The sequence below is a fragment of the Stegostoma tigrinum genome, chromosome 2 (genome assembly GCF_030684315.1).
Source record: "Stegostoma tigrinum isolate sSteTig4 chromosome 2, sSteTig4.hap1, whole genome shotgun sequence".
NCBI classification, from domain to species: domain Eukaryota; kingdom Metazoa; phylum Chordata; class Chondrichthyes; order Orectolobiformes; family Stegostomatidae; genus Stegostoma; species Stegostoma tigrinum.
Window position 1 is genome coordinate 28,820,142 of NC_081355.1, and position 19,883 is coordinate 28,840,024.

The 19,883-nt window shown below is 40.5% G+C and overlaps 1 protein-coding gene across 4 annotated transcripts in view; it reads right to left on the minus strand.

Annotated features, from left to right (window-relative positions):
• The window catches only part of mrs2 (magnesium transporter MRS2), a 48,466-nt gene that overhangs the window by 17,059 nt on the left and 11,524 nt on the right, over nucleotides 1-19,883 (minus strand). For 3 of the 4 annotated variants that reach the window (XM_048524586.2, XM_048524581.2, XM_048524562.2), the window contains exons 5-9: nucleotides 15,250-15,423; nucleotides 12,520-12,650; nucleotides 8,869-8,985; nucleotides 6,379-6,483; nucleotides 3,374-3,526 (exon numbers count right to left, since the gene is read on the minus strand). In XM_048524586.2, the coding sequence (XP_048380543.1) occupies nucleotides 3,374-3,526; nucleotides 6,379-6,483; nucleotides 8,869-8,985; nucleotides 12,520-12,650; nucleotides 15,250-15,423 (680 nt within the window). The remainder of the gene's footprint in view (nucleotides 1-3,373; nucleotides 3,527-6,378; nucleotides 6,484-8,868; nucleotides 8,986-12,519; nucleotides 12,651-15,249; nucleotides 15,424-19,883) is intronic. The other variant, XM_048524571.2, reaches the window with a different exon arrangement.

The window sequence follows — 19,883 nt, forward strand, 5'->3', positions numbered from 1 at the left end:
GCTCCCCAGATTCTTGAAAATGCACTCCAGCACTAACTCATGCCATATTAATTTTGTCTCTTTTACACACAGCTAGCTTCACTCAGTCTTTGAATTTGCCATCTCTGATGAAGGGTCTAGGCCCGAAACGTCAGCTTTTGTGCTCCTGAGATGCTGCTTGGCCTGCTGTGTTCATCCAGCCTCACATTTTATCATCTTGGAATCTCCAGCATCTGCAGTTCCCATTATCTCTGGTATCAAGTCTATAGCAGCTCTTTTCAATTTTAAATTTAACTTAACATGCAATGTTTTGAAATTTGCATCAGTTAGACTCCCTCAAACAACAGAGCAAACAATCTTAATGAGCAGTAAAACATGGATTTCTGGATTCCCCGAAACACCTTCTTTGCAACAAAGTCATCAGGTTATTCAATCATTTATCGGAATACATTTTCTACACATTTTAAGCTGTAAAGAATTATTACAAACTTGGACAAAACCACCAAATTTATGTTTTGATCTGTTTCTGGGCTAATTACATCTGTAAACAATGTTTGAAATTGCAGGTACTTACAAGAGTTAAAGCCACAGTTCATATACACAACTTATACTCAGAATTAACACAAGGCATTATGGGTTAACAGGTAAACTACAGTTGAACTTTTCACAGAACACATCAAATAGCAAGTGCAGTCTAGACTGATGTCATGGATTTCTCAGTAATCCACCCAGAGATTAGATCCCATTCAAACAGGGTCTCCTCGACAAGGAATATATAAATTTCACTTTTGAAAATATCAATCTGAACTTCCTCAGAAGTCACTCTGAATTGGACTACCTCAGAGTCTTCTTATCTCATGGTGGTTCAACCTCTTCCCGGAATAGTGCTCCCCAGATTCTTGAAAATGCACTCCAGCACTAACTCATGCCATATTAATTTTGTCTCTTTTACACACAGCTAGCTTCACTCAGTCTTTGAATTTGCCAGACCCAATCTTTTTAGTTCTCCATACTAGCTGAGCTGACTTATTTCTGAGACTGCACCCCACTCTTTTGCCAAGGATACACTTCAACATCTAAATACAGCCATGTCCCAGCTCCATAGCCAGTGTCAGCAATAATTGCTCACCTCCCAGATCTCTTCTCCTGAGATTACATCCTAATGGGCTTCACCAGGCTGTACCCTAGCATCTAATGACTCGCATAATTCCATCTATCAAAAAGCTCCGAGCAGGACCCTATTTCCCACTGGCTTTCCCTTGTTCTAACTGCATGGAACCAGCTAATAATGGCACTTTAGTATACTGGAATCAATTTCTCTGATTGCCTCTCTCACTAAAAGCAACTGATGAACTGTTATTCAGTTACCCTTAAACTGTTTCATATGATCTATTAAATTATTCCAAAAGGGTCCGAATCCTTGTATCTGGGCAGAATCACATGTAACTAGTGGTGGAACAGCTTGTGTTGTGTCACAATTTCCACAAACCTGCTGGCTTACATAGCACAAATGGATACAAAAAGACTTTTTCACACAATAAACAGTCCAAAATTTCCAAGTGAAAACTTGGTGCACTTCTACGAAAGAATCATCTAGTCCAATTGCATAGGTTTTTTTTTAACTTTCAAAGATGGTCAATAATAATTAAATTTGGCTTCTTGCACAATACAGTGATGAAAGGACTAGCTTATCACAAAAAAGCCTAGTTGGTCTATTGAGCGAGCACCAGCTCTTTGAAAGAGCTATCCAATTAGTCTTACTCTCTTATTCTTTGTTCATTAATTTTCAGATTTTTCCCTTTCATGTCCAAATGAAAATACAAGCATATTACTAACTACTCATCATACTATGGAAAATGATTGCTAGAACCTCAATTAATGGCATAAAATAATAGTTATCACTATCTGTTGACACTTGTCTCATTTCCATGTCTAACAGCTGCCTATAGTGGTTTCTAAAAAACTAATGTGGCATCATTTAATTCTTTTAACCCATCTCACTTAAGGAGGCAAACAGATTGTGAGCCACCCATTTCCTAACTGGGTGCTGCATTTTATGTTCAAACACAAACAAATTGCAAGATTTTAGCTAAAATGAAGAAAATTCAAAATATTGTAAATTGTGACAAAGACTTAAACTTGTTTAAAACTGAATTAAAAGTGTCATCCAATTTTTTTTTTGAAATGGCACGTTTTTCAAATTTTAAGTTCCTACTAATGAATTTGGTGCATTGGACAGTTCTCACTGTGGTCTGTAACAAATTAAAGTGTCAGTTTAGAACCAAAATCTCTAGGAAAATGCAGTGTTAATAGAAGTCTTGCAGCCAATCCTTGTACCATTCAGCTTCATTTAAAGATGATTTACTTTAATGCCATTGCACCATATGCAACCATAATCTCGTCAAGCATTGGGAGATTTATTTTTAACATTGTTTATTTGACATGATTGGTGCCATTTTGGCACGACCTCTCCCTCTCTGACTTGAGACCCACACCCTATGCCTAGTTTCCTGATGCTGCTGGCTAATCCTCTGAGACTGCAGCCTGATATCTGTGTCAGGGAGACTTTACAGAGCTCATCATTCAGACTCCCAACCATTTGCTTGAGCTACTGTGTGTTCCTGACCATAGGGGGCGCCTGATACCTTTTTTTCAAAAAAAAAAGAGGCTAATGGTTGCCACCAGCTACAAGGTCCATTTTTCATCACTGTGCCTAACATCTTAACAGCCACGTGGAGGGGCAGGGAGGCCAAGGTCCTGAAGCCAGCCAATAGGATCAGTTCCATCAAGGTCTGAATGGATCCTGGAAATGGTGGCAGACAATCAGAGGTAGCACAACCTTTCAAGATGATGCTACCCAGTAACAGCTACAACTTGGCAGGGAACAAACAAAGGTTTGACGAGTAAAGGCTCCTTGCTTTAGGCCTTGAGTGGCAGAGTCTCAGGGAAGGGTTACAGGTCGCAAACCAGAAAGGGAACAATCTGCAGCAACCAGAAGGACCAGGGAATGGAAAGCAAGATTAGTGGCGTGTAGAATATACTGCGACAAGAAAATTACACCTTACTTCTATAGTTTTAAAATTACACTACTTTATTTACTAATGTAGGAAAGTAACAATAAAGTATTTCAACTTACACGACATGACGACTTTTCTGGGGAATAAAAAGTCCTATGGAACTTACCTCTATTTTTAACAGTACCTCAATGGGAACTATCTTGCACTTAAAATTATTTCATTCTAATGTTGTGATTTTCAGAAATGCAACCATAACTTTAAGTATGGACTTATGGAACCGCACTGATTAAAAGATCAATAAATGAAGATAATCAGTTAAACAACCAACAATATCCAGTAATCATAGAGTTATAGGAGGATTGGTAATACTAACAAACCTGTCTAAGTTGATAAATATGATGCTCTCAGAATCATCTATTAACACTTTCAGCTCTCGTGCTGAATTGGCCAAATCTTCAGCTTGTCGGTAATAGCTTTCGAGGAGCAACTCCATCTCTTCTGCAGGATTAATTCTCGTATTACTCTGGTCACTGCAAAACAAAAGCATGTACCAACAATTCCCAACAAACAGCACAAGTTCCTGAATTCAAACACCACAACATTTCTATGATCAGTTGTCTTTGAGACAGATCTCAAGCAACTACAATTTTAAGACAGTTCAATAAACATTATTATTTTCAAATATATCCGTTTCAGAATTTATTCATTTCATGACACACAAAAGGAGCTCTTTGTGGAATCTCTATGGGTGTAGAGAAGAATCACCAATGTGTTTCCTATTGGTCCCCAATAGTTATAGAGATGTAAAGGAAGGCATTGAAGAAGAAATCAGAGATGTATACAATAATGGTACAACTGCAATTATGGATGTTTTAAATTTACATGTAGATTGGACAAACCTGAACAGCAATGGCATTGTGGAGGAGGATTTCCTACAGTATACATGCGTCTTTTTTTAAGGCTGATACGTTGAACAACCAGCCAGAGAACAGGCTATTTTAGACTGGGTACTATGTAATGGTAAAGAATTAATCAACAATCTTGTTAAGTGAGGTTCCTTGGGGAAGAGTGACTAGAATATGATAGAATTCTTCATTAAGATGGAGAGTGAATTAATTGATTCTGAAACTAGGATCATAAATCTAAATAAAGGGAACTATAAGGATAAGAGGCAAGGATTGCCAAGGATGGATTAAGGAACCTTGGTGACAGCTTGATATGTTGGATAGGTAATGATTCATATTTAAAGAAGGTATGCATGGATTACAACAATAATTTGTTTCTGCCTGACACAAAATAAATGAGGAAAAGTGGCTTAGCGATAATGGGAACTGCAGATGCTGGAGAATCCAAGATAATAAAATGTGAGGCTGGATGAACACAGCAGGCCAAGCAGCATCTCAGGAGCACAAAAGCTAATGTTTTGGGCCTAGACCCTTCATCAGAGAGGGGATGGGGTGAGCGTTCTGGAATAAATAGGGAGAGAGGGGGAGGCGGACCGAAGATGGAGAGAAAAGAAGATAGGTGGAGAGGAGAGTATAGGTGAGGAGGTAGGGAGGGGATAGGTCAGCCCAGGGAAGACGGCCAAGTCAAGGAGGCGGGATGAGGTGGTAGGTAGGAAATGGAGGTGCGCTTGAGGTGGGAGGAAGGGATGGGTGAGAGGAAGAACAGGTTAGGGAGGCAGGGACAGGTTGGAGGTGGACGTAGTTGGGGAGTTCCTGGACCCGACACCCACGTACCAAACCATCATTTCCAACACCATTCATGGACTCATCACCTCAGGGGACCTCCCACCCACAGCCTCCAACCTCATTGTTCCCCAACCCCGCACGGCCGTTTCTATCTCCTTCCCAAAATCCACAAACCTGCCTGCCCTGGTCGACCCATCGTCTCAGCCTGCTCCTGCCCCACCAAACTCATCTCCACCTATCTGGACTCCATTTTCTCCCCTTTGGTCCAGAAACTCCCTACCTATGTCCGTAATACCACCCACCCTCCACCTCCTCCAGAACTTCCAATTCCCTGGCCCCCCAACACCTCATTTTCACCATGGATGTCCAGTCCCTATACACCTGTATTCCGCATGCAGATAGCCTCAAGGCCCTCCGCTTCTTCCTGTCCCACAGGCCCGACCAGTCCCCCTCCACCGACACGCTCATCCGCCTAGCCGAACTCGTCCTCACCCTCAACAACTTCTCCTTCGATTCCTCCCACTTCCTACAGACTAAGGGGGTGGCCATGGGCACCCGCATGGGCCCCAGCTATGCCTGCTTCTTTTTAGGTAACGTGGAACAGTCCCTCTTCCTACACAGACCCCAAACCCCACCTCTTCCTCCGTAACATTGATGACTGCATCGGCGCTGCCTCTTGCTCCCCAGAGGAGCTCGAACAGTTCATCCACTTCACCAACACCTTCCACCCCAACCATCAATTCACCTGGGCCATCTCCAGCACATCCCACACCTTCTTGGACCTCTCAGTCTCCATCTCAGACAACCAGCTTGTAACTGATGTCCGTTTCAAGCCCACCGACTCCCACAGCTACCTAGAATACACCTCCTCCCACCCACCCTCCTGCAAAAATTCCATCCCCTATTCCCAATTCCTCCGCCTCCGCCGCATCTGCTCCCAAGATGAGGCATTCCACTTCCGCACATCCCAGATGTCCAAGTTCTTCAAGGACCGCAACTTTCCCCCCCACAGTTGTCAAGAACGCCCTTGGCCGCATCTCCCGCCAGCCTGTCTCTGCCTCCCTAACCTGTTCTTCCTCTCACCCATCCCTTCCTCCTACCCCAAGCCGCACCTCCATCTCCTACTTACTAACCTCATCCGACCTCCTTGACCTTCCCTGGACTGACCTATCCCCTCCCTACCTCCCCACCTATACTCTCCTCTCCACCTATCTTCTTTTCTCTCTATCTTCGGTCCGCCTCCCCCTCTCTCCCTATTTATTCCAGAACCCTCACCCCATTCCCCTCTCTGATGAAGGGTCTAGGCCCGAAACGTCAGCTTTTGTGCTCCTGAGATGCTGCTGGGCCTGCTGTGTTCATCCAGCCTCACATTTTATTAGAAGTGGCTTAGCCATGGTTTAAAAAAGAAATTAGAAATACTATCATATCTAATGGAGTGACATGTAAAATTGTCAGAAAAAAGCAGCAAGCCTGAGGACCGGGAGCATTTCTGAATTCAGGAAGCAGGTGCAAGATGTTTGTTCAAGACCAGGAAGAGAGAATAATAGAGCAAAATTGCAGAAAACATAGAAACTGTCCACAAAAAGCTTCTATAAATATCTAATAAGAAAAAGACAATTGTAGGCTAATGATCCCTGGGAAGGATGAACTGTCTTATGAGTAAAGGCTAAACAAATTGAGACTGTACTCACTGGAGTTTAGAAAAATAAGAGGTGATCTTCTTGAAACATATATGATTCTTATGAGGCTTGATGTGGCAAATGCTGAGATGTTTCTCCTCTTGAGATTGTCTAGGACTGAAGGATATAATCTCAGATCTAAGGAGCACAGATTTAAGACTGAGATGTGAATAAATTTATTTGCTCAGAAGATCGAGTGCGATTGGAACTCTGCCTCAAGAGGTTTGGGAAAGAGTTCTTGTGTATATATTATGGAAGAGAGAGATAGATTCTTGATCAGTAAGGGAATTAAGAGTTAAGGGGAAAGGGCAGAATAGTGGCTGTGAGTAAGGTCAGATCAACCAAGATCCTATTGAATACCACAGCAGACTCAAGGAGACAAATCGCTTACTCCTGTTCCTGTTCCTTATGGTCTTATAACTGTTAGAAGCAATAAAACGACGGTGACAATGATCTCCCAAAAATGTTTGGGAACTAAGAGTCTAGTGAGATGTTGGAAGAGAAGGAAATCAGTATCAGTAAGAAAATGGTGCCATGGAAATTAATGGGGTTAAAGATTGACAAATCTAATGACCTAACCCCAAGAGCACTAAAGGAAATGACCCTCAAAATGTTGGATCCATGGTATAGCTTCTAAAATTTTAAAGACTCCAGAGTACTTCCTACAGATAGGAGAACGGCAAATGTAACCCAATATTTTAAAAAAAGGAGACAGAAAAAAATCTGAATTACAGACCAATTAGCCTAACATCAGTAGTAGGGAAAATGCTACAGACATGTCAACAGATTACTTGGAAAGCATTCATGGGATTGGACAGAACCAGCATGGGTTTATAAACAGGCAAATCATGCTAATTAGGTCTTCTGGAATATTTTGAGAATGGGACTAGAATAGATAAGGGAGGACCAGTGAATGTGGTTTTCAGAAGGCTTTTGATACGATCTCTTGTAATCGGTAAGTGAGCAAAGTTAGAGCACATGGGATAGGATTGCAATGAATCAAAAATTGGTTGACAGACAGGAAGTAAAATGGAAAAAAAAGGGTCTGTATTTAGGTGGTAGCTGGATCTAGTGGTGTACTGCAGATATCAGTGTTTGCATCCTAGCAATTCACTATAAATAACCTGGATGAGGGAACCAAAGGCAACATTTTAAAGTTTGCTGATGACACAAAATTAGTTTGGGATGCAAGATGTGAGAAGAATGCAAGCAGGCTTCAAGGTAACAATTTGAGTGAGTGGGCAAACGCTTGGCAGATGCAATACATCATGGCCAAATCTGAAGTCATACACTTCAGTGTGAACAAAAAGGGTATTATTTAAATCGTAATATATTGGGGAGAGTGGATGTAGAAAAGGAAACTGGGTATTCTTGTTAGTCAGTGAGCTTAGAGAAGTAGTGCAGCAAACAGTTAGGTAGACAAGTGGTACATTGGTTTTCACTGCAAAAGGATTTGAGTTCAGAAATAGGGAAGTCCTACTGCAGCTATACACGGCCTTGGCGAGACCACATCTGGAAAACTTTTGATCTCCCAACCTATGAAAAGTTACAGCTGCCATTGAGGGAGTGCAGCAAAGATTCACTAGGTTGATACTCAGTGTGGCAATGAGAACAGCTTGGTTCAACAGGGCCTGTACAGGCTTGAGTTCAGAGTTTGAGGGGAGATTTGATTACAATGTAAAGAAACTCTAATAGGGCCGGACAGACTAGTTCAGGATGGAACTTTTTCCAGGTTTTGGGATTCTAGAATGAAGGGACAGAGTCTCAGAAAACATAGCAAACCATTTAGGCCTGATATGAAGAACTATATCTTCACTCAAAGGATGGTGAACCTGTGGAATTTTCGAACACAGAAGGCTGTGGTGGCCAAGTCACTAAATATATTTTTAAAACATTTTGCACAGTATCAAGGGATACAGGGAAGCGGGGATATGGCACTGAGATAGAGAATCAGCTATGATCACTTTGAATGATGTAGTAGACATCAGGAGCAAAAGGCCTACTCCTACTAAATAAAAACTGAAAGAGCAACGGATGCTGTAAATTAGAAACAAAAAGAAAAATTGTTCGAGCAGCTTGGGAGGTCTGGCAACATCTGTAGAGTGAAATCAAAGTTAACGTTTTGAGTGATCCCTTAGAAGTTCAAGCAAGGATCACTCGACCCAAAACGTTAACTTTGATTTCTCTCCAGAGATGCTGCCAGACCTTTTCCAGCAATTTCTTTTCTTTGGGCTACTCCTGCTTTCTATGTTTCTTCATAACATAAGCACCATACATTATTTCTCTCCTGATTTACTGTATGTTAGGGATTGGTTCTATGGGGAAATACCATATGCAAGAACACATCTGATGACAATCACAATTGCATCATTTGCCAACCATTCAATTCCGTTTTCTTGAACTCAGATTGTATTCAGCGCAAGAAAGTGCGTTGATGGTTTCAATCAACATGGGATACTTCAGGCTATTAACACAGGTAAAAATAGGTAAAATGACACATACCAAACATGTTGCTCATTCCACTTGCTGAGACAAAGCTCTTCTATCTGTTTCTCTTCATCTAGAATCTCTAGCAGTGCCTCCTTGAAAACCTTTATATCCGTCTCCAACTCAGATAAACTATGAAATAAAACAAAATAAATGCAAATGTTTGCATTTAATTATGTTGTATTTTACATATTAAATAAACATTTAACACGTCTCATATTAAAAGTCTTCCACTTACAAACATTAGGGGTTTGTGTCCAGTAGGACAGGGATTGATAGATTTGTAAATACTTAAAGGACATCAAGGGATATGGGGACAGCTCAGTTAAATAGTGTTGATGCTGAAAAACAGAGAAGGCTTAAGGGCCAAATGGCCGGTTGTTGCTCCTTTATTCTACCGCATGGCAGCCTTTCATTCAAGTATCAACATGGGAATTTACCAAGGGAACTGCTCGTGTCAGCATCATGCTGCAGACCCACCCTGCTGCCAGTGGAGGTGCTAGTGTTACTTATCAGATTGCACAGAGGTGCAAACAAAAGCAACTGACAGATACAAAGATAAATATTTAAGCAATCTATATGCACGATGCCAATACAGTTACTGCACTCACTCGATCTTAAATTCCAAGTCCTGCCTTTGTTTTTAATTTTCTGTTGCAGAATATTGTGCCACAATTGGAGTCATACCACACAACAAAAAAAAACCCATCTAAATGTTCCACTGGGGCCACTCAGCTCCAGAGCTTGTTAACAGTGACATTTCTGTCAATGGGAATGGGAAAACTCTGCTGGTTGGAGTCATAGCTGGTATAAGCAACATAATTACATTTGTTACAAGCAAATCATTTCAGTCCTAGGATATTGCTCTAGGGGTTCCTCAAGAAAGAAAAATGCCAAACGAACATGCAGCACGGATGGAGGCCATTCAGCCTTTCATCTCCTTAATGGTCGACCAGAAACCTTTCAGCTGAATCCCAGTTCCCACTTTTGGTCCATAATTTTGTAGGTCGCCACACCAAGTGTCCAAGCGACTCTACCACCCTTTCCAACAGTGAATTCTAGTTTCCTACCACCTTCAGATTAAAACAATTCTCCTGAAATCCCTTCTGAACATCTTCGCTCTTACCATAAATAGAGATTCTTTATTTTGGATCAACTAAATGGGACACTTCCAAACACTATCTAGACATGTCCTGATTTTATGCCCTACAGTTAGGTCTCCACTCAGCCTCCTCAGTTCTATAGAAAATAATCCTAGCCTATCCACTCTTCCCTCATAATTAAAATTCTCTCATGAAAGCAACATCTTTGTAAACCTTCTCTGTGCCCTCTTTAGTATAATCACATCTTTCCTATAGTGCAATGACTAGAACTCCACAGAGAACTAAAGCTGTGGCCCAAATGGTATTTTGCATAGCTCCAGCATTCTTGTTCTGAGAGAGTTGGTTAGCTCAGATGGCTGTAGAGCTAGTTTATGATGCAAAGTGATGCCAAAAGTAGGAGTTCAATTCTTGCTCCAGATGAGGTTATCATGAAGAACTTTACTATTCAACCTCTCCCCTTGCCCTAAATTCATCATCAACTCTCTAAGATAGAGCAGGTCTATTGTCTGGTAGGACTATGGCAATCTTACCTTTACCCTGCTCCCAACTTTGATTACTTGGCTTAGAAAGCATCGTCTATGTCTTCATAACTCCCTTATCTACCAGTCCAGTTACCTTCAGAGTTTATGTATATACACTCTCAATTTTCCTCTGTCCATACAGTTGTCAGCATCCTACCACTTATTATGTATTTCCCGTAAGGCTTTGTTAGCCTTCCCCAAATAAATTACATCACACACTTCTGGATTTAACTGTAATTGTGACATTTCTGTCTTCCTGGCCAGACTGTTAATGGTCTTCCTGCAGGCTAACTTTCTTCATCATCAAACACATGGCCAACTTTTGTAGGCTGAAACATGCAGCTAAATCTACTGTTCTAACCCTCCAGTATATTTTGAATGTCGTCAATCAAATTGTGAATCCTTTCCCAGTAAACGGTTGCTCATGGACGACAGTCAATGCAACTTGCAGACCAGATCATCAGCAAACAAATATTATCGAAGCAATATCTGAAATCAAAGCAGAAAATGCTGGGAAAATTCATCAGTTCAGACAGCTTCTGCAGAGACAGCAAAGGGAGCAGAGGTAAAGTTTCACAACACTAGGATCAAACAAGGACCCTATTTGGCTGACAATGGATCAGGTGCTTTGATGAGCAAGCCTGTCAGAGTGAATGGGTTGTTGCTAAACCAGTTGAGTTACGCTTCACTGTGCGATTAGTTGGGTTTGCAAGGTCTAGACAAGGTGCTTTCAGTAATCCAATGGTGCCATATTTAAAGCAGGAGATTATATCTTTAATCTTGCTTGATTGAAGGGACTTTCATTTGGAGATAAATATAAAGCTCTTAGCCATCTATTTAGTTTACTTTGACAACTATTATTTTCACATCATAGCAGAGAATGGGAATTCCAAATGCTAAAATGCTGTGCTACATTCATCCAAGATTTAGTTAAGAGACTCTGAAGTTTAATATGCAATTGCTTGGATTCAGAAAATGTGGTGAAATTTTTATGTATTTCAAATAATATGGAACTGTTTATTGTATTTACATTGCTGTTTTTTATTCCCATAAAATTAATTTGTTCTTTTACCTTGAAACATAGAGTCAATTGTACTTCTAACAAGAACAACTTGTGTTTGTATTGTGTCGTTAATGTAGCACAACATACAAAGCTGACTTTTCACAGAAACATTAGCAAACAAAAAATTGACAATGAATCACTTATGGAGATTTAGGACAGATGACCAAAGGCTTGCTCAAAGAGATGGACTTGGAGTGTCTTAAAAGAGATGGAGGGCCGAGGGAGTTGGAAGCATAAATCACTTGAGTTCCTTTTACGTGCATGAGACCAGAACTGGATGACAATTAGAGACTGCTGGAGGGTTGTACGGCTGGAAGAGTTTTAAGGAATAGCTGCTCCTTTGTTTCGAGTGGGAGTGCTGGATAGTGATTTTTGCAACTGCTTCATAACTACTGGACTGACACTATTGGAAGACGGGAGGCTATGGAAGGGTTTGACAATAAGAATGAGAATTCAATATTGGCAATGGAGTGAAAGCTTATTCCACAGTCAAATACTACAAAAGGTTAACTCTCAAACAGTTGCCAAGAAAGTGATAGTGGATGGTTTGGTATATGGCATTTGCAGCTGGGGTAGAAACCAAAAGCTTTGTCTTGTCAACATTTAGTTGGAAAATATTTCTGTTGATTCAGCAGTGAATATTGGAAATGTACAGATACTAATCAAAGACAGAGGTCTTGTAAGTGGCAGCAATGAGCTAGATCTGGGTGAGACTTACATAAATCTAGAACCAGACATTCATTTACAGGTGGTAAGAAAATGGTTGAAGCCCTTTTAGAGTATAACAATACAGTCAAAGATGAATTGTTAATCTTGTAACAAGCTGACCACAAACTTTGTGCACTGTATTTATAAGTTTTAGGCCATAGGAACACATGGAAACTGCTATTTAGTTCCAAGTGTGAAGAAGTGTGTTTGGAAAGTGCTCAAACTGTAACACATCAGTTAGCTATCTGGACAATTGTTAGTTTAGTCTTACTTTTTACTGGCTTGAAGTAACACATGTAGCTTGCTTCGATCAATTGAAAGTTGTTTGTGATCCACAAGGGCTTCTAAAGTCTCTAATATCCGAGGCTGTAACTCATTTAGTTTTGATTGTAGAAAGTTAATCTGGAGACAAAAAGAGGTAATCTTTCAGAAATGTGGGCGCACCCTAGGCAAATAATTTATATTGTTTTAAATCTGCACTCAATAGAAAAAATGTTAAGAATACATGGACCTCAAAAATGTAAATGGAGGTAAAGTTGGATTGTTATAAGACTGAATTAGAACACAGAATGATGGAATACAATTGTCTTTAGGTTCAGAGTTCCAAGTGTGCCAAATAGAATCAGTATATCCAGAGTCATCCTGGTATAAGTGGGTTCACAGCTTCAAGGTAATCAATCACAACCAGTGAATTAAGTCAGAAAGGTGACTTCTGGTGCATGAAAGGAAAATATTCATACTCGAATGGTATTAAGGGACAGCCAGAGTTTAAGTTGAAGTTAATCTTATTGAATCCTTTGTGCTGCTGCTCGTGGTAAGTTCAGTGTGCTATTTATAAGGAAGAAAACATGCTATGTATAATTTTACTTCACTGCTCAAATAAAACCAAACACTTTCAGGACATAAGGTCTAACTATTGCAAAGTAAACACTAAATGTATTAATCCAGTGTTTAAATACCTATCAATGCTACAGATCTGAGTTGGAAGTAATTTTAGCTCACTGCAATTAATTTTATTTAATGATTTATATTTCTTCTTGAACAGTGACATCAAATTTTGGCAATATTTGGTAGGATAAGCAAAGAAAAGTGAAATATACTCCATATACCACGGTTTTGGCAGATAACATGTGACACTGAATTTACTATAAACAGCCATACATTCCACAAGGACAGCAGCATATATGCTTGTGGAGGTGAAGGTATGTTTAAAATACCTCGTTTGTTCAAGGCCAAAAATTTTGTTACACAAAATTGACTTTTGATTTTCTCTGTTGGCTTTTTTATTCCTGCCAGCGTAAGATATACAGAATGAAGCCGAGAGCCTGTCATTCAGTAGCATGTCAAGGGATGATACCCATGGTATTGACAGAATTTAAGTATGTATCCTCTCATTTGGCAACACTCTGGCAACTGGCTGTAATAATTTTCATGTGAAAGATTTTCACTCAAATATTTGAATTTGTTTTTGCCATTTCCGTGTGGCTACTTCAAGATATATTTTGAGACCAAAGATCTTAGATAAAGTTGCCTGTAATTAGCCTTTAACATTTTGGAACCTTGTACTTAGAAAGCTTTCAGCATTTGATTATATTTGGTTTTTTGGAACTGGTAGCTTGGAAATCGTGTTATAACATTAGGGAAGACAAATAACCACTCTATTACTCAGAATTGAAGACAATGATTGTTATCTGTCTGTAGAGAATAGCCGTTCTGGAGTTCTAACAAAATTTAGCACGGCAGGAGGTAAACATTCTTCTTAAATGAAAACCAAAAGAACTGTGGATGTTGTAAATCAAGGTCAAAAACAGAAGTTTCTGGAAAAGCTCAGCAGGTCTGGCAGCATCTGTGAAGAAAATAATCAACGTTAGTATTTCGGGTTCGACGACCATTCCTCAGAACTGATGGTAGCTGGGAAAAATATTCAACATCAAGTTCAATCATTTTAGGGGGCCTAAACTCTCCCATGTCCCAGCCCCCTACCCTACACACCAGGCCTTGTTACCACATAGCTTGCCACTACACACCACCTGTTGTTAGTCACTAACAGTCCCCATTAACAACTATTCACACTCCTGGCCAGATCGTTATCAACTCCTTTGTCTATCCAACTGTCTTTCTCTGTCTTTAGGCTCTATCGTTTACTCCCTATCCCACCCCCTCCCTATTTTCTGCATAAAAATTGACATTTTCCCAGCTACCATCAGTTCTGAGGATGGGTCACTGGACCTGAAATGTTACTTTGATTTTTTCTTCACAAATGCTGCCAGACCTACTGACATTTTCCAACAACTTCTGTTTCCATTCTTCTTAATTACTGTTCTCGATAACTTATTAATGATCTCTCCATAAATTTGAATCTAAGGTAATACGCTAACAAATAATCAAGTGGAAAGACTTTGATTTGAGGTGGGACAATTTTTTTTAAAAAAAGAGAAGCAGACATTTACATTAATCAGTGTGGGGTAAATGCCTCAGATGAGCTGCATGGTCTTAATACCCCTAATAATAATTCTCCTGTGGATTTGCCAAGAGTGACTTTAAGGATGTGGTAAACTGTAATGTTTTGGGTTTAAAACCTAACGCTTAATTGAAAAGAATTGCAAAAGGAAGTCACTTATGTTCATATAACCATCAACGAACATCCACATAAAAACATCATTTATTGCATTCAGTAGCTGACCAGCAAGAAGAAATTGTAACTATGGTTTCAATTATGGCCATGATAACATAATTGAATGGAGTACCTCATCAAGAACAAAAAAACTTTATTGCAAAGCTGAGGGAGGCAAATGATTCATTTCAGAAAATTTAACTATGTGGTTGGTCAAAACTTTGCACAAAAAAAATAGATAATGTCATGAAATATACCATTTTCTAAGAACATTTCATTTGCCCAATTACACAAGTTTCCATTTTTAGAAACACAAAATTTCAAAAAAAATTTGAAATGCATTAACTTTGATGCATTTACAACATAAATAATTGTCATTTCACTAACCCTGTGCTGAAGTATTGCTTCTATGGCTCTGAATTCAAAAGGCAAAGAATGCGTGACCAGATGACCTTCTCCAGTTAATTGCAATGCCAGATCCTTCAAAAACCACTGCTCCAGATTTGATTGTCGATAATCCAGGATAAGAAGATACTCTGGAGTAATTACAGCCTTTATTATCTGTCAAAAAGAGAACAAAATGCACAACTATTACTCTGAAATTGTCAGCAAGGATAACACTAACTAAGCATGCTCATGGAAGCAAATCTAAAAGTTGCAATTTTTAATACTTCTTCATTTTATTTGTGTCAAAAACCATTTCAGAATTTATTCCCATCTTTTGCATGAGGCATTAAATGAACTCTCTTATGGATATGAAATGTTCAAAGGGATCTTGTAAAGAGCAAATTAGATTTTTGCAGCATCCTGGGCAATATTTAAAAATCAGTCAAATCTAATTGTTATGACAATACAGTTTGTGGGACCTTACTGTGTGCATATAGGTCGCTGCATTTGTTGTAGAAACTACAAAGGTTTTTATTAGTGATAAACACTTTGGGTTGTCCAGAGATCATGAAAGGCATTATGTAGGGCTAGACTAAATCTTTCCTTTCCATGGTTATCCAGAGCTTTCTGTCTCCATGACAACTGGTAGTGCACTGGGTTTCATGAAAATCTGAAGAAAACACGACATTTTGTCTCGGTTGAATTAATCCGGAGAGATTTATACTTTAATTGTCATAAAAACGGTTTTTGTTTGAACTAAATAAGTGGATGGTGAAAAAGCTGGAAAAATACAGTCAGTCAAAATGGAAAAATAAAATTGAACCTAGATGTTGAGAATTTTTTTCCTGTTCTCCCCTCAAGCAAGAATCCTGCTCCAAAGCAGCAACTACCTTATTTCCACACATTTGCATTTCATTGTCACCCCAACTTGCCTCATTTACGTACCATAATCAATATGCCTCTCCTTTCCTGAGAAAATAAACAGCACCAACTCCCAACATGAAAATCAGAGAGGAAATGCATTGACTGCAACATGCCAACTGTTAGTCCCTAACTCTCCATTTGACTCTGCCCTCACTGTAATGTCCTGGAATATTCCAAGGATACTACCCATCTTCCCCCCCTTCACCAATGCAAGTTGAAATCAGCATAACGCCAGTCTCATTGTATCAACATGCTTGCTCACAGTCCATCGCTCACATGACTTCAGCCCTTCAAAACTTGAACCTGGAGCTCAGTGACACCCAAGGCAGATATGCTTTTGCCAGGATGGTTTGTGTATGGAGCAAACACACATCTAACGTATCTAAACAGGGTGCATCTTAGTGCTCTTTCTTAGCCATCACGCACACTGTGCTTAATTGGAGGTTGCCAGCCTGTGTCTGGGTCACTAAGGGAATGATTGCAGCCCAGGGGGCAATTCAAGACAGAAGGGAGGGAGCATAGAGCATAGGAGAGGACAGGAGCTCCGGGACTTTGGAAGGAGCAGGGAGGTGGGACAAAGGACACTGGGGACAATATTGCAAAAGGGAACATGAAAGATATTTTTGGGTGGGAATGGGAGCTGGCAGGGAGAGTCATCCTGAGACTCAAGCAGATTCTGCAAGTTCCTGGCAAGGGCATGAAATTGAAATGCTGTCATCTTCGATGTAAATTCAACTGCAGAATGATTTTTAAAAAAAGGCTGTAACCTCATGCAGAGTTGGCAGAGTAAGTTACCTTTCTTTTAAATTCATTCACAGGGTGAGGGAAATTGCTGGCTAGGCCAACTTTCATTGCCCGTACCAAATTGCCAAGAGGCCCCCTTTATTTCTTTTGGGGTCAGAGGGAAATGATTTTTATGTTCCTGCTAAATATACTGGATTAATCATGCATCCACTCCACCCACCTGCAATCTAATTATGATTAATTGGCGGGTCATTTATTGTCCAAGAACACGCTTTACTAACTATGGCCTCATCCAATGACCATTGCATTGTTCACAGAATTGTCTCCTTGTCATGTCAGTTAAGCATATATAGAACATTACAGCACAGTACAGGCCCTTCGGCCCTCGATGTTGTGCCGACCTGTCGTACCGATCTCAAGCCCAACTAACCTACACCATTCCATATACGTCCATATGCTTGTCCAATGACGACTTAAATGTACCTAAAGTTGGCGAATCTACTACCATTGCAGGCAAAGCGTTCCATTCCCTTACTACTCTCTAACTACCTCTGACATCTGTCCTATATCTTTCACCCCTCAATTTAAAGCTATGCCCCCTCATGCTTGCCGTCACCATCCTAGGAAAAAGGCTCTCCCTAACGACCCTATCTAACCCTCTGATTATTTTATAGGTTTCAATTAAGTCACCTCTCAACCTTCTTCTATCTAATGAAAACAGCCTCAAGTCCCTCAGCCTTTCCTTGTAAGACCTTCCCTCCATACCAGGCAACATCCTAGTAAATCTCCTCTGCACCCTTTCCAAAGCTTCCACATCCTTCTTATAATGCGGTGACCAGAACTGCACACAATACTCCAAGTGTGGCCGCACCAGAGTTTTGTACAGCTGCAGCATAACCTCTTGGTTCCGGAACTCGATCCCTCTATTAATAAAAGCTAAAACACTGTATGCCTTCTTAACAGCCCTGTCAACCTGGGTGGCAACTTTCAAGGATCTGTGTACATGGACACCGAGATCTCTCTGCTCATCTACACTACTAAGAATCTTACCATTAGCCCAGTACTTTGCCTTCCGGTTACTCCTACCAAAGCGCATCACCTCACACTTGTCTGCATTAAACTCCATTTGCCACCTCTCAGCCCAGCTCTGCAGCTTATCTATGTCTCTCTGCAACCTACAGCATCCTTCATCACTATCCACAACTCTACTGACCTTAGTGTCGTCTGCAAATTTACTAACCCATCCTTCTACGCCCTCATCCAGGTCATTTATAAAAATGACAAACAGCAGTGGACCCAACACCGACCCTTGTGGTACACCACTAGAAACTGGTCTCCAGGATGAACATTTCCCATCAACTACCACCTTCCGTCTTCTTTCAGCAAGCCAATTTCCGATCCAAACTGCTATATCTCCCACAATTCTATTCCTCCGCATTTTGTACAATAGCCTACTATGGGGAACCTTATCGAACGCCTTGCTGAAATCCATATACACCACATCAACCGGTTTACTCTCATCTACCTGTTTGGTCACCTTCTCAAAGAACTCAATAAGGTTTGTGAGGCACGACCTTCCCTTCACAAAACCGTGCTGACTATCCCTAATCAATTTATTATTTTTTAGATGATTATAAATCCTATCCCTTATAACCTTTTCCAACGCTTTACCAACAACAGAGGTAAGGCTCACTGGTCTATAATTACCAGGGTTGTCTCTACTCCCCTTCTTGAACAGGGGAACCACATTTGTTATCCTCCAGTCGTCTGGCACTATTCCTGTAGACAAAGATGAGTTAAAGATCAATGCCAAAGGCTCAGCAATCTCCACCCTGGCTTCCCAGAGGATCCTAGGATAAATGCCATCCGGCCCAGGGGACTTATCTATCTTCACCCTCTGTAGGATTTCTAATACCTCTTCCTTGCGAACCTCAATCCCACCTAGTCTAGTAGCCTGTATCTCAGTATTCTCCTCGACAACATTGTTGTTTTCTAGAGTGAATACTGTTGAAAAATATTCATTTAGCGCTTCCCCTATCTCATCTGACTCCACACACAACTTACCACTACTACCCTTGATTGGGCCTAATCTTACTCTCATCATTCTTTTATTCCTTAAATACCTATAGAAAGCCTTAGGGTTTACCCTGATCCTATCCACCAACAACTTCTCATGTCTCCTCCTGGCTCTTCTGAGCTCTCTCTTTAGGTCTTTCCTGGCTACCTCGTAGCCCTCAAGCGCCCTAACTGAGCCTTCACATCTCATCCTAACATTAGCCTTCTTCTTCCTCTTGACCAGAAATTCCACCTCTTTCATAAACCACGGCTACCGCACTCTACAGCTTCCTCCCTGCCTGACAGGTACATACCTATCTAGGACACACAGAAGCTTTTCCTTGAATAAGCTCCACATTTCTAATGTGGCCATCCCCTGCAGTTTCCTTCCCCATCCTATGCTCCCTAAATCTTCCCTAATCTCATCGTAATTGCCTTGCCCCCAGCTAAAACTCTTGCCCAGTGGTATACACCTATCCCTTTCCATCACTAAAGTAAACATAACAGAATTGTGATCGCTATCACCAAAGTGCTCACCTACTTCCAAATCTAACACCTGGCCGGGCTCATTACCCAGTATCAAATCTAATGTGGCTTCGCTCCTTGTTGGCCTATCTACATACTGTGTCAGGAAGCCCTCCTGCACATTCTGGACAAAAACTGACCCATCTGTAGTACTTGAACTATCATGTTCCCAGTCAATATTTAGAAAACTATCGTGTTCCCAGTCAATATTTGGAAAAGTATCGTGTTCCCAGTCAATATTTGGAAAACTATCGTGTTCCCAGTCAATATTTGGAAAATATAACAAGATGCTAACCTAAAAGTGTCACCTGGGCATGCCATTACTGAAATTTATTCATAACTATCACTAGAAGACAGCAATTTGGAGCAGTTTTATTTGCACACTG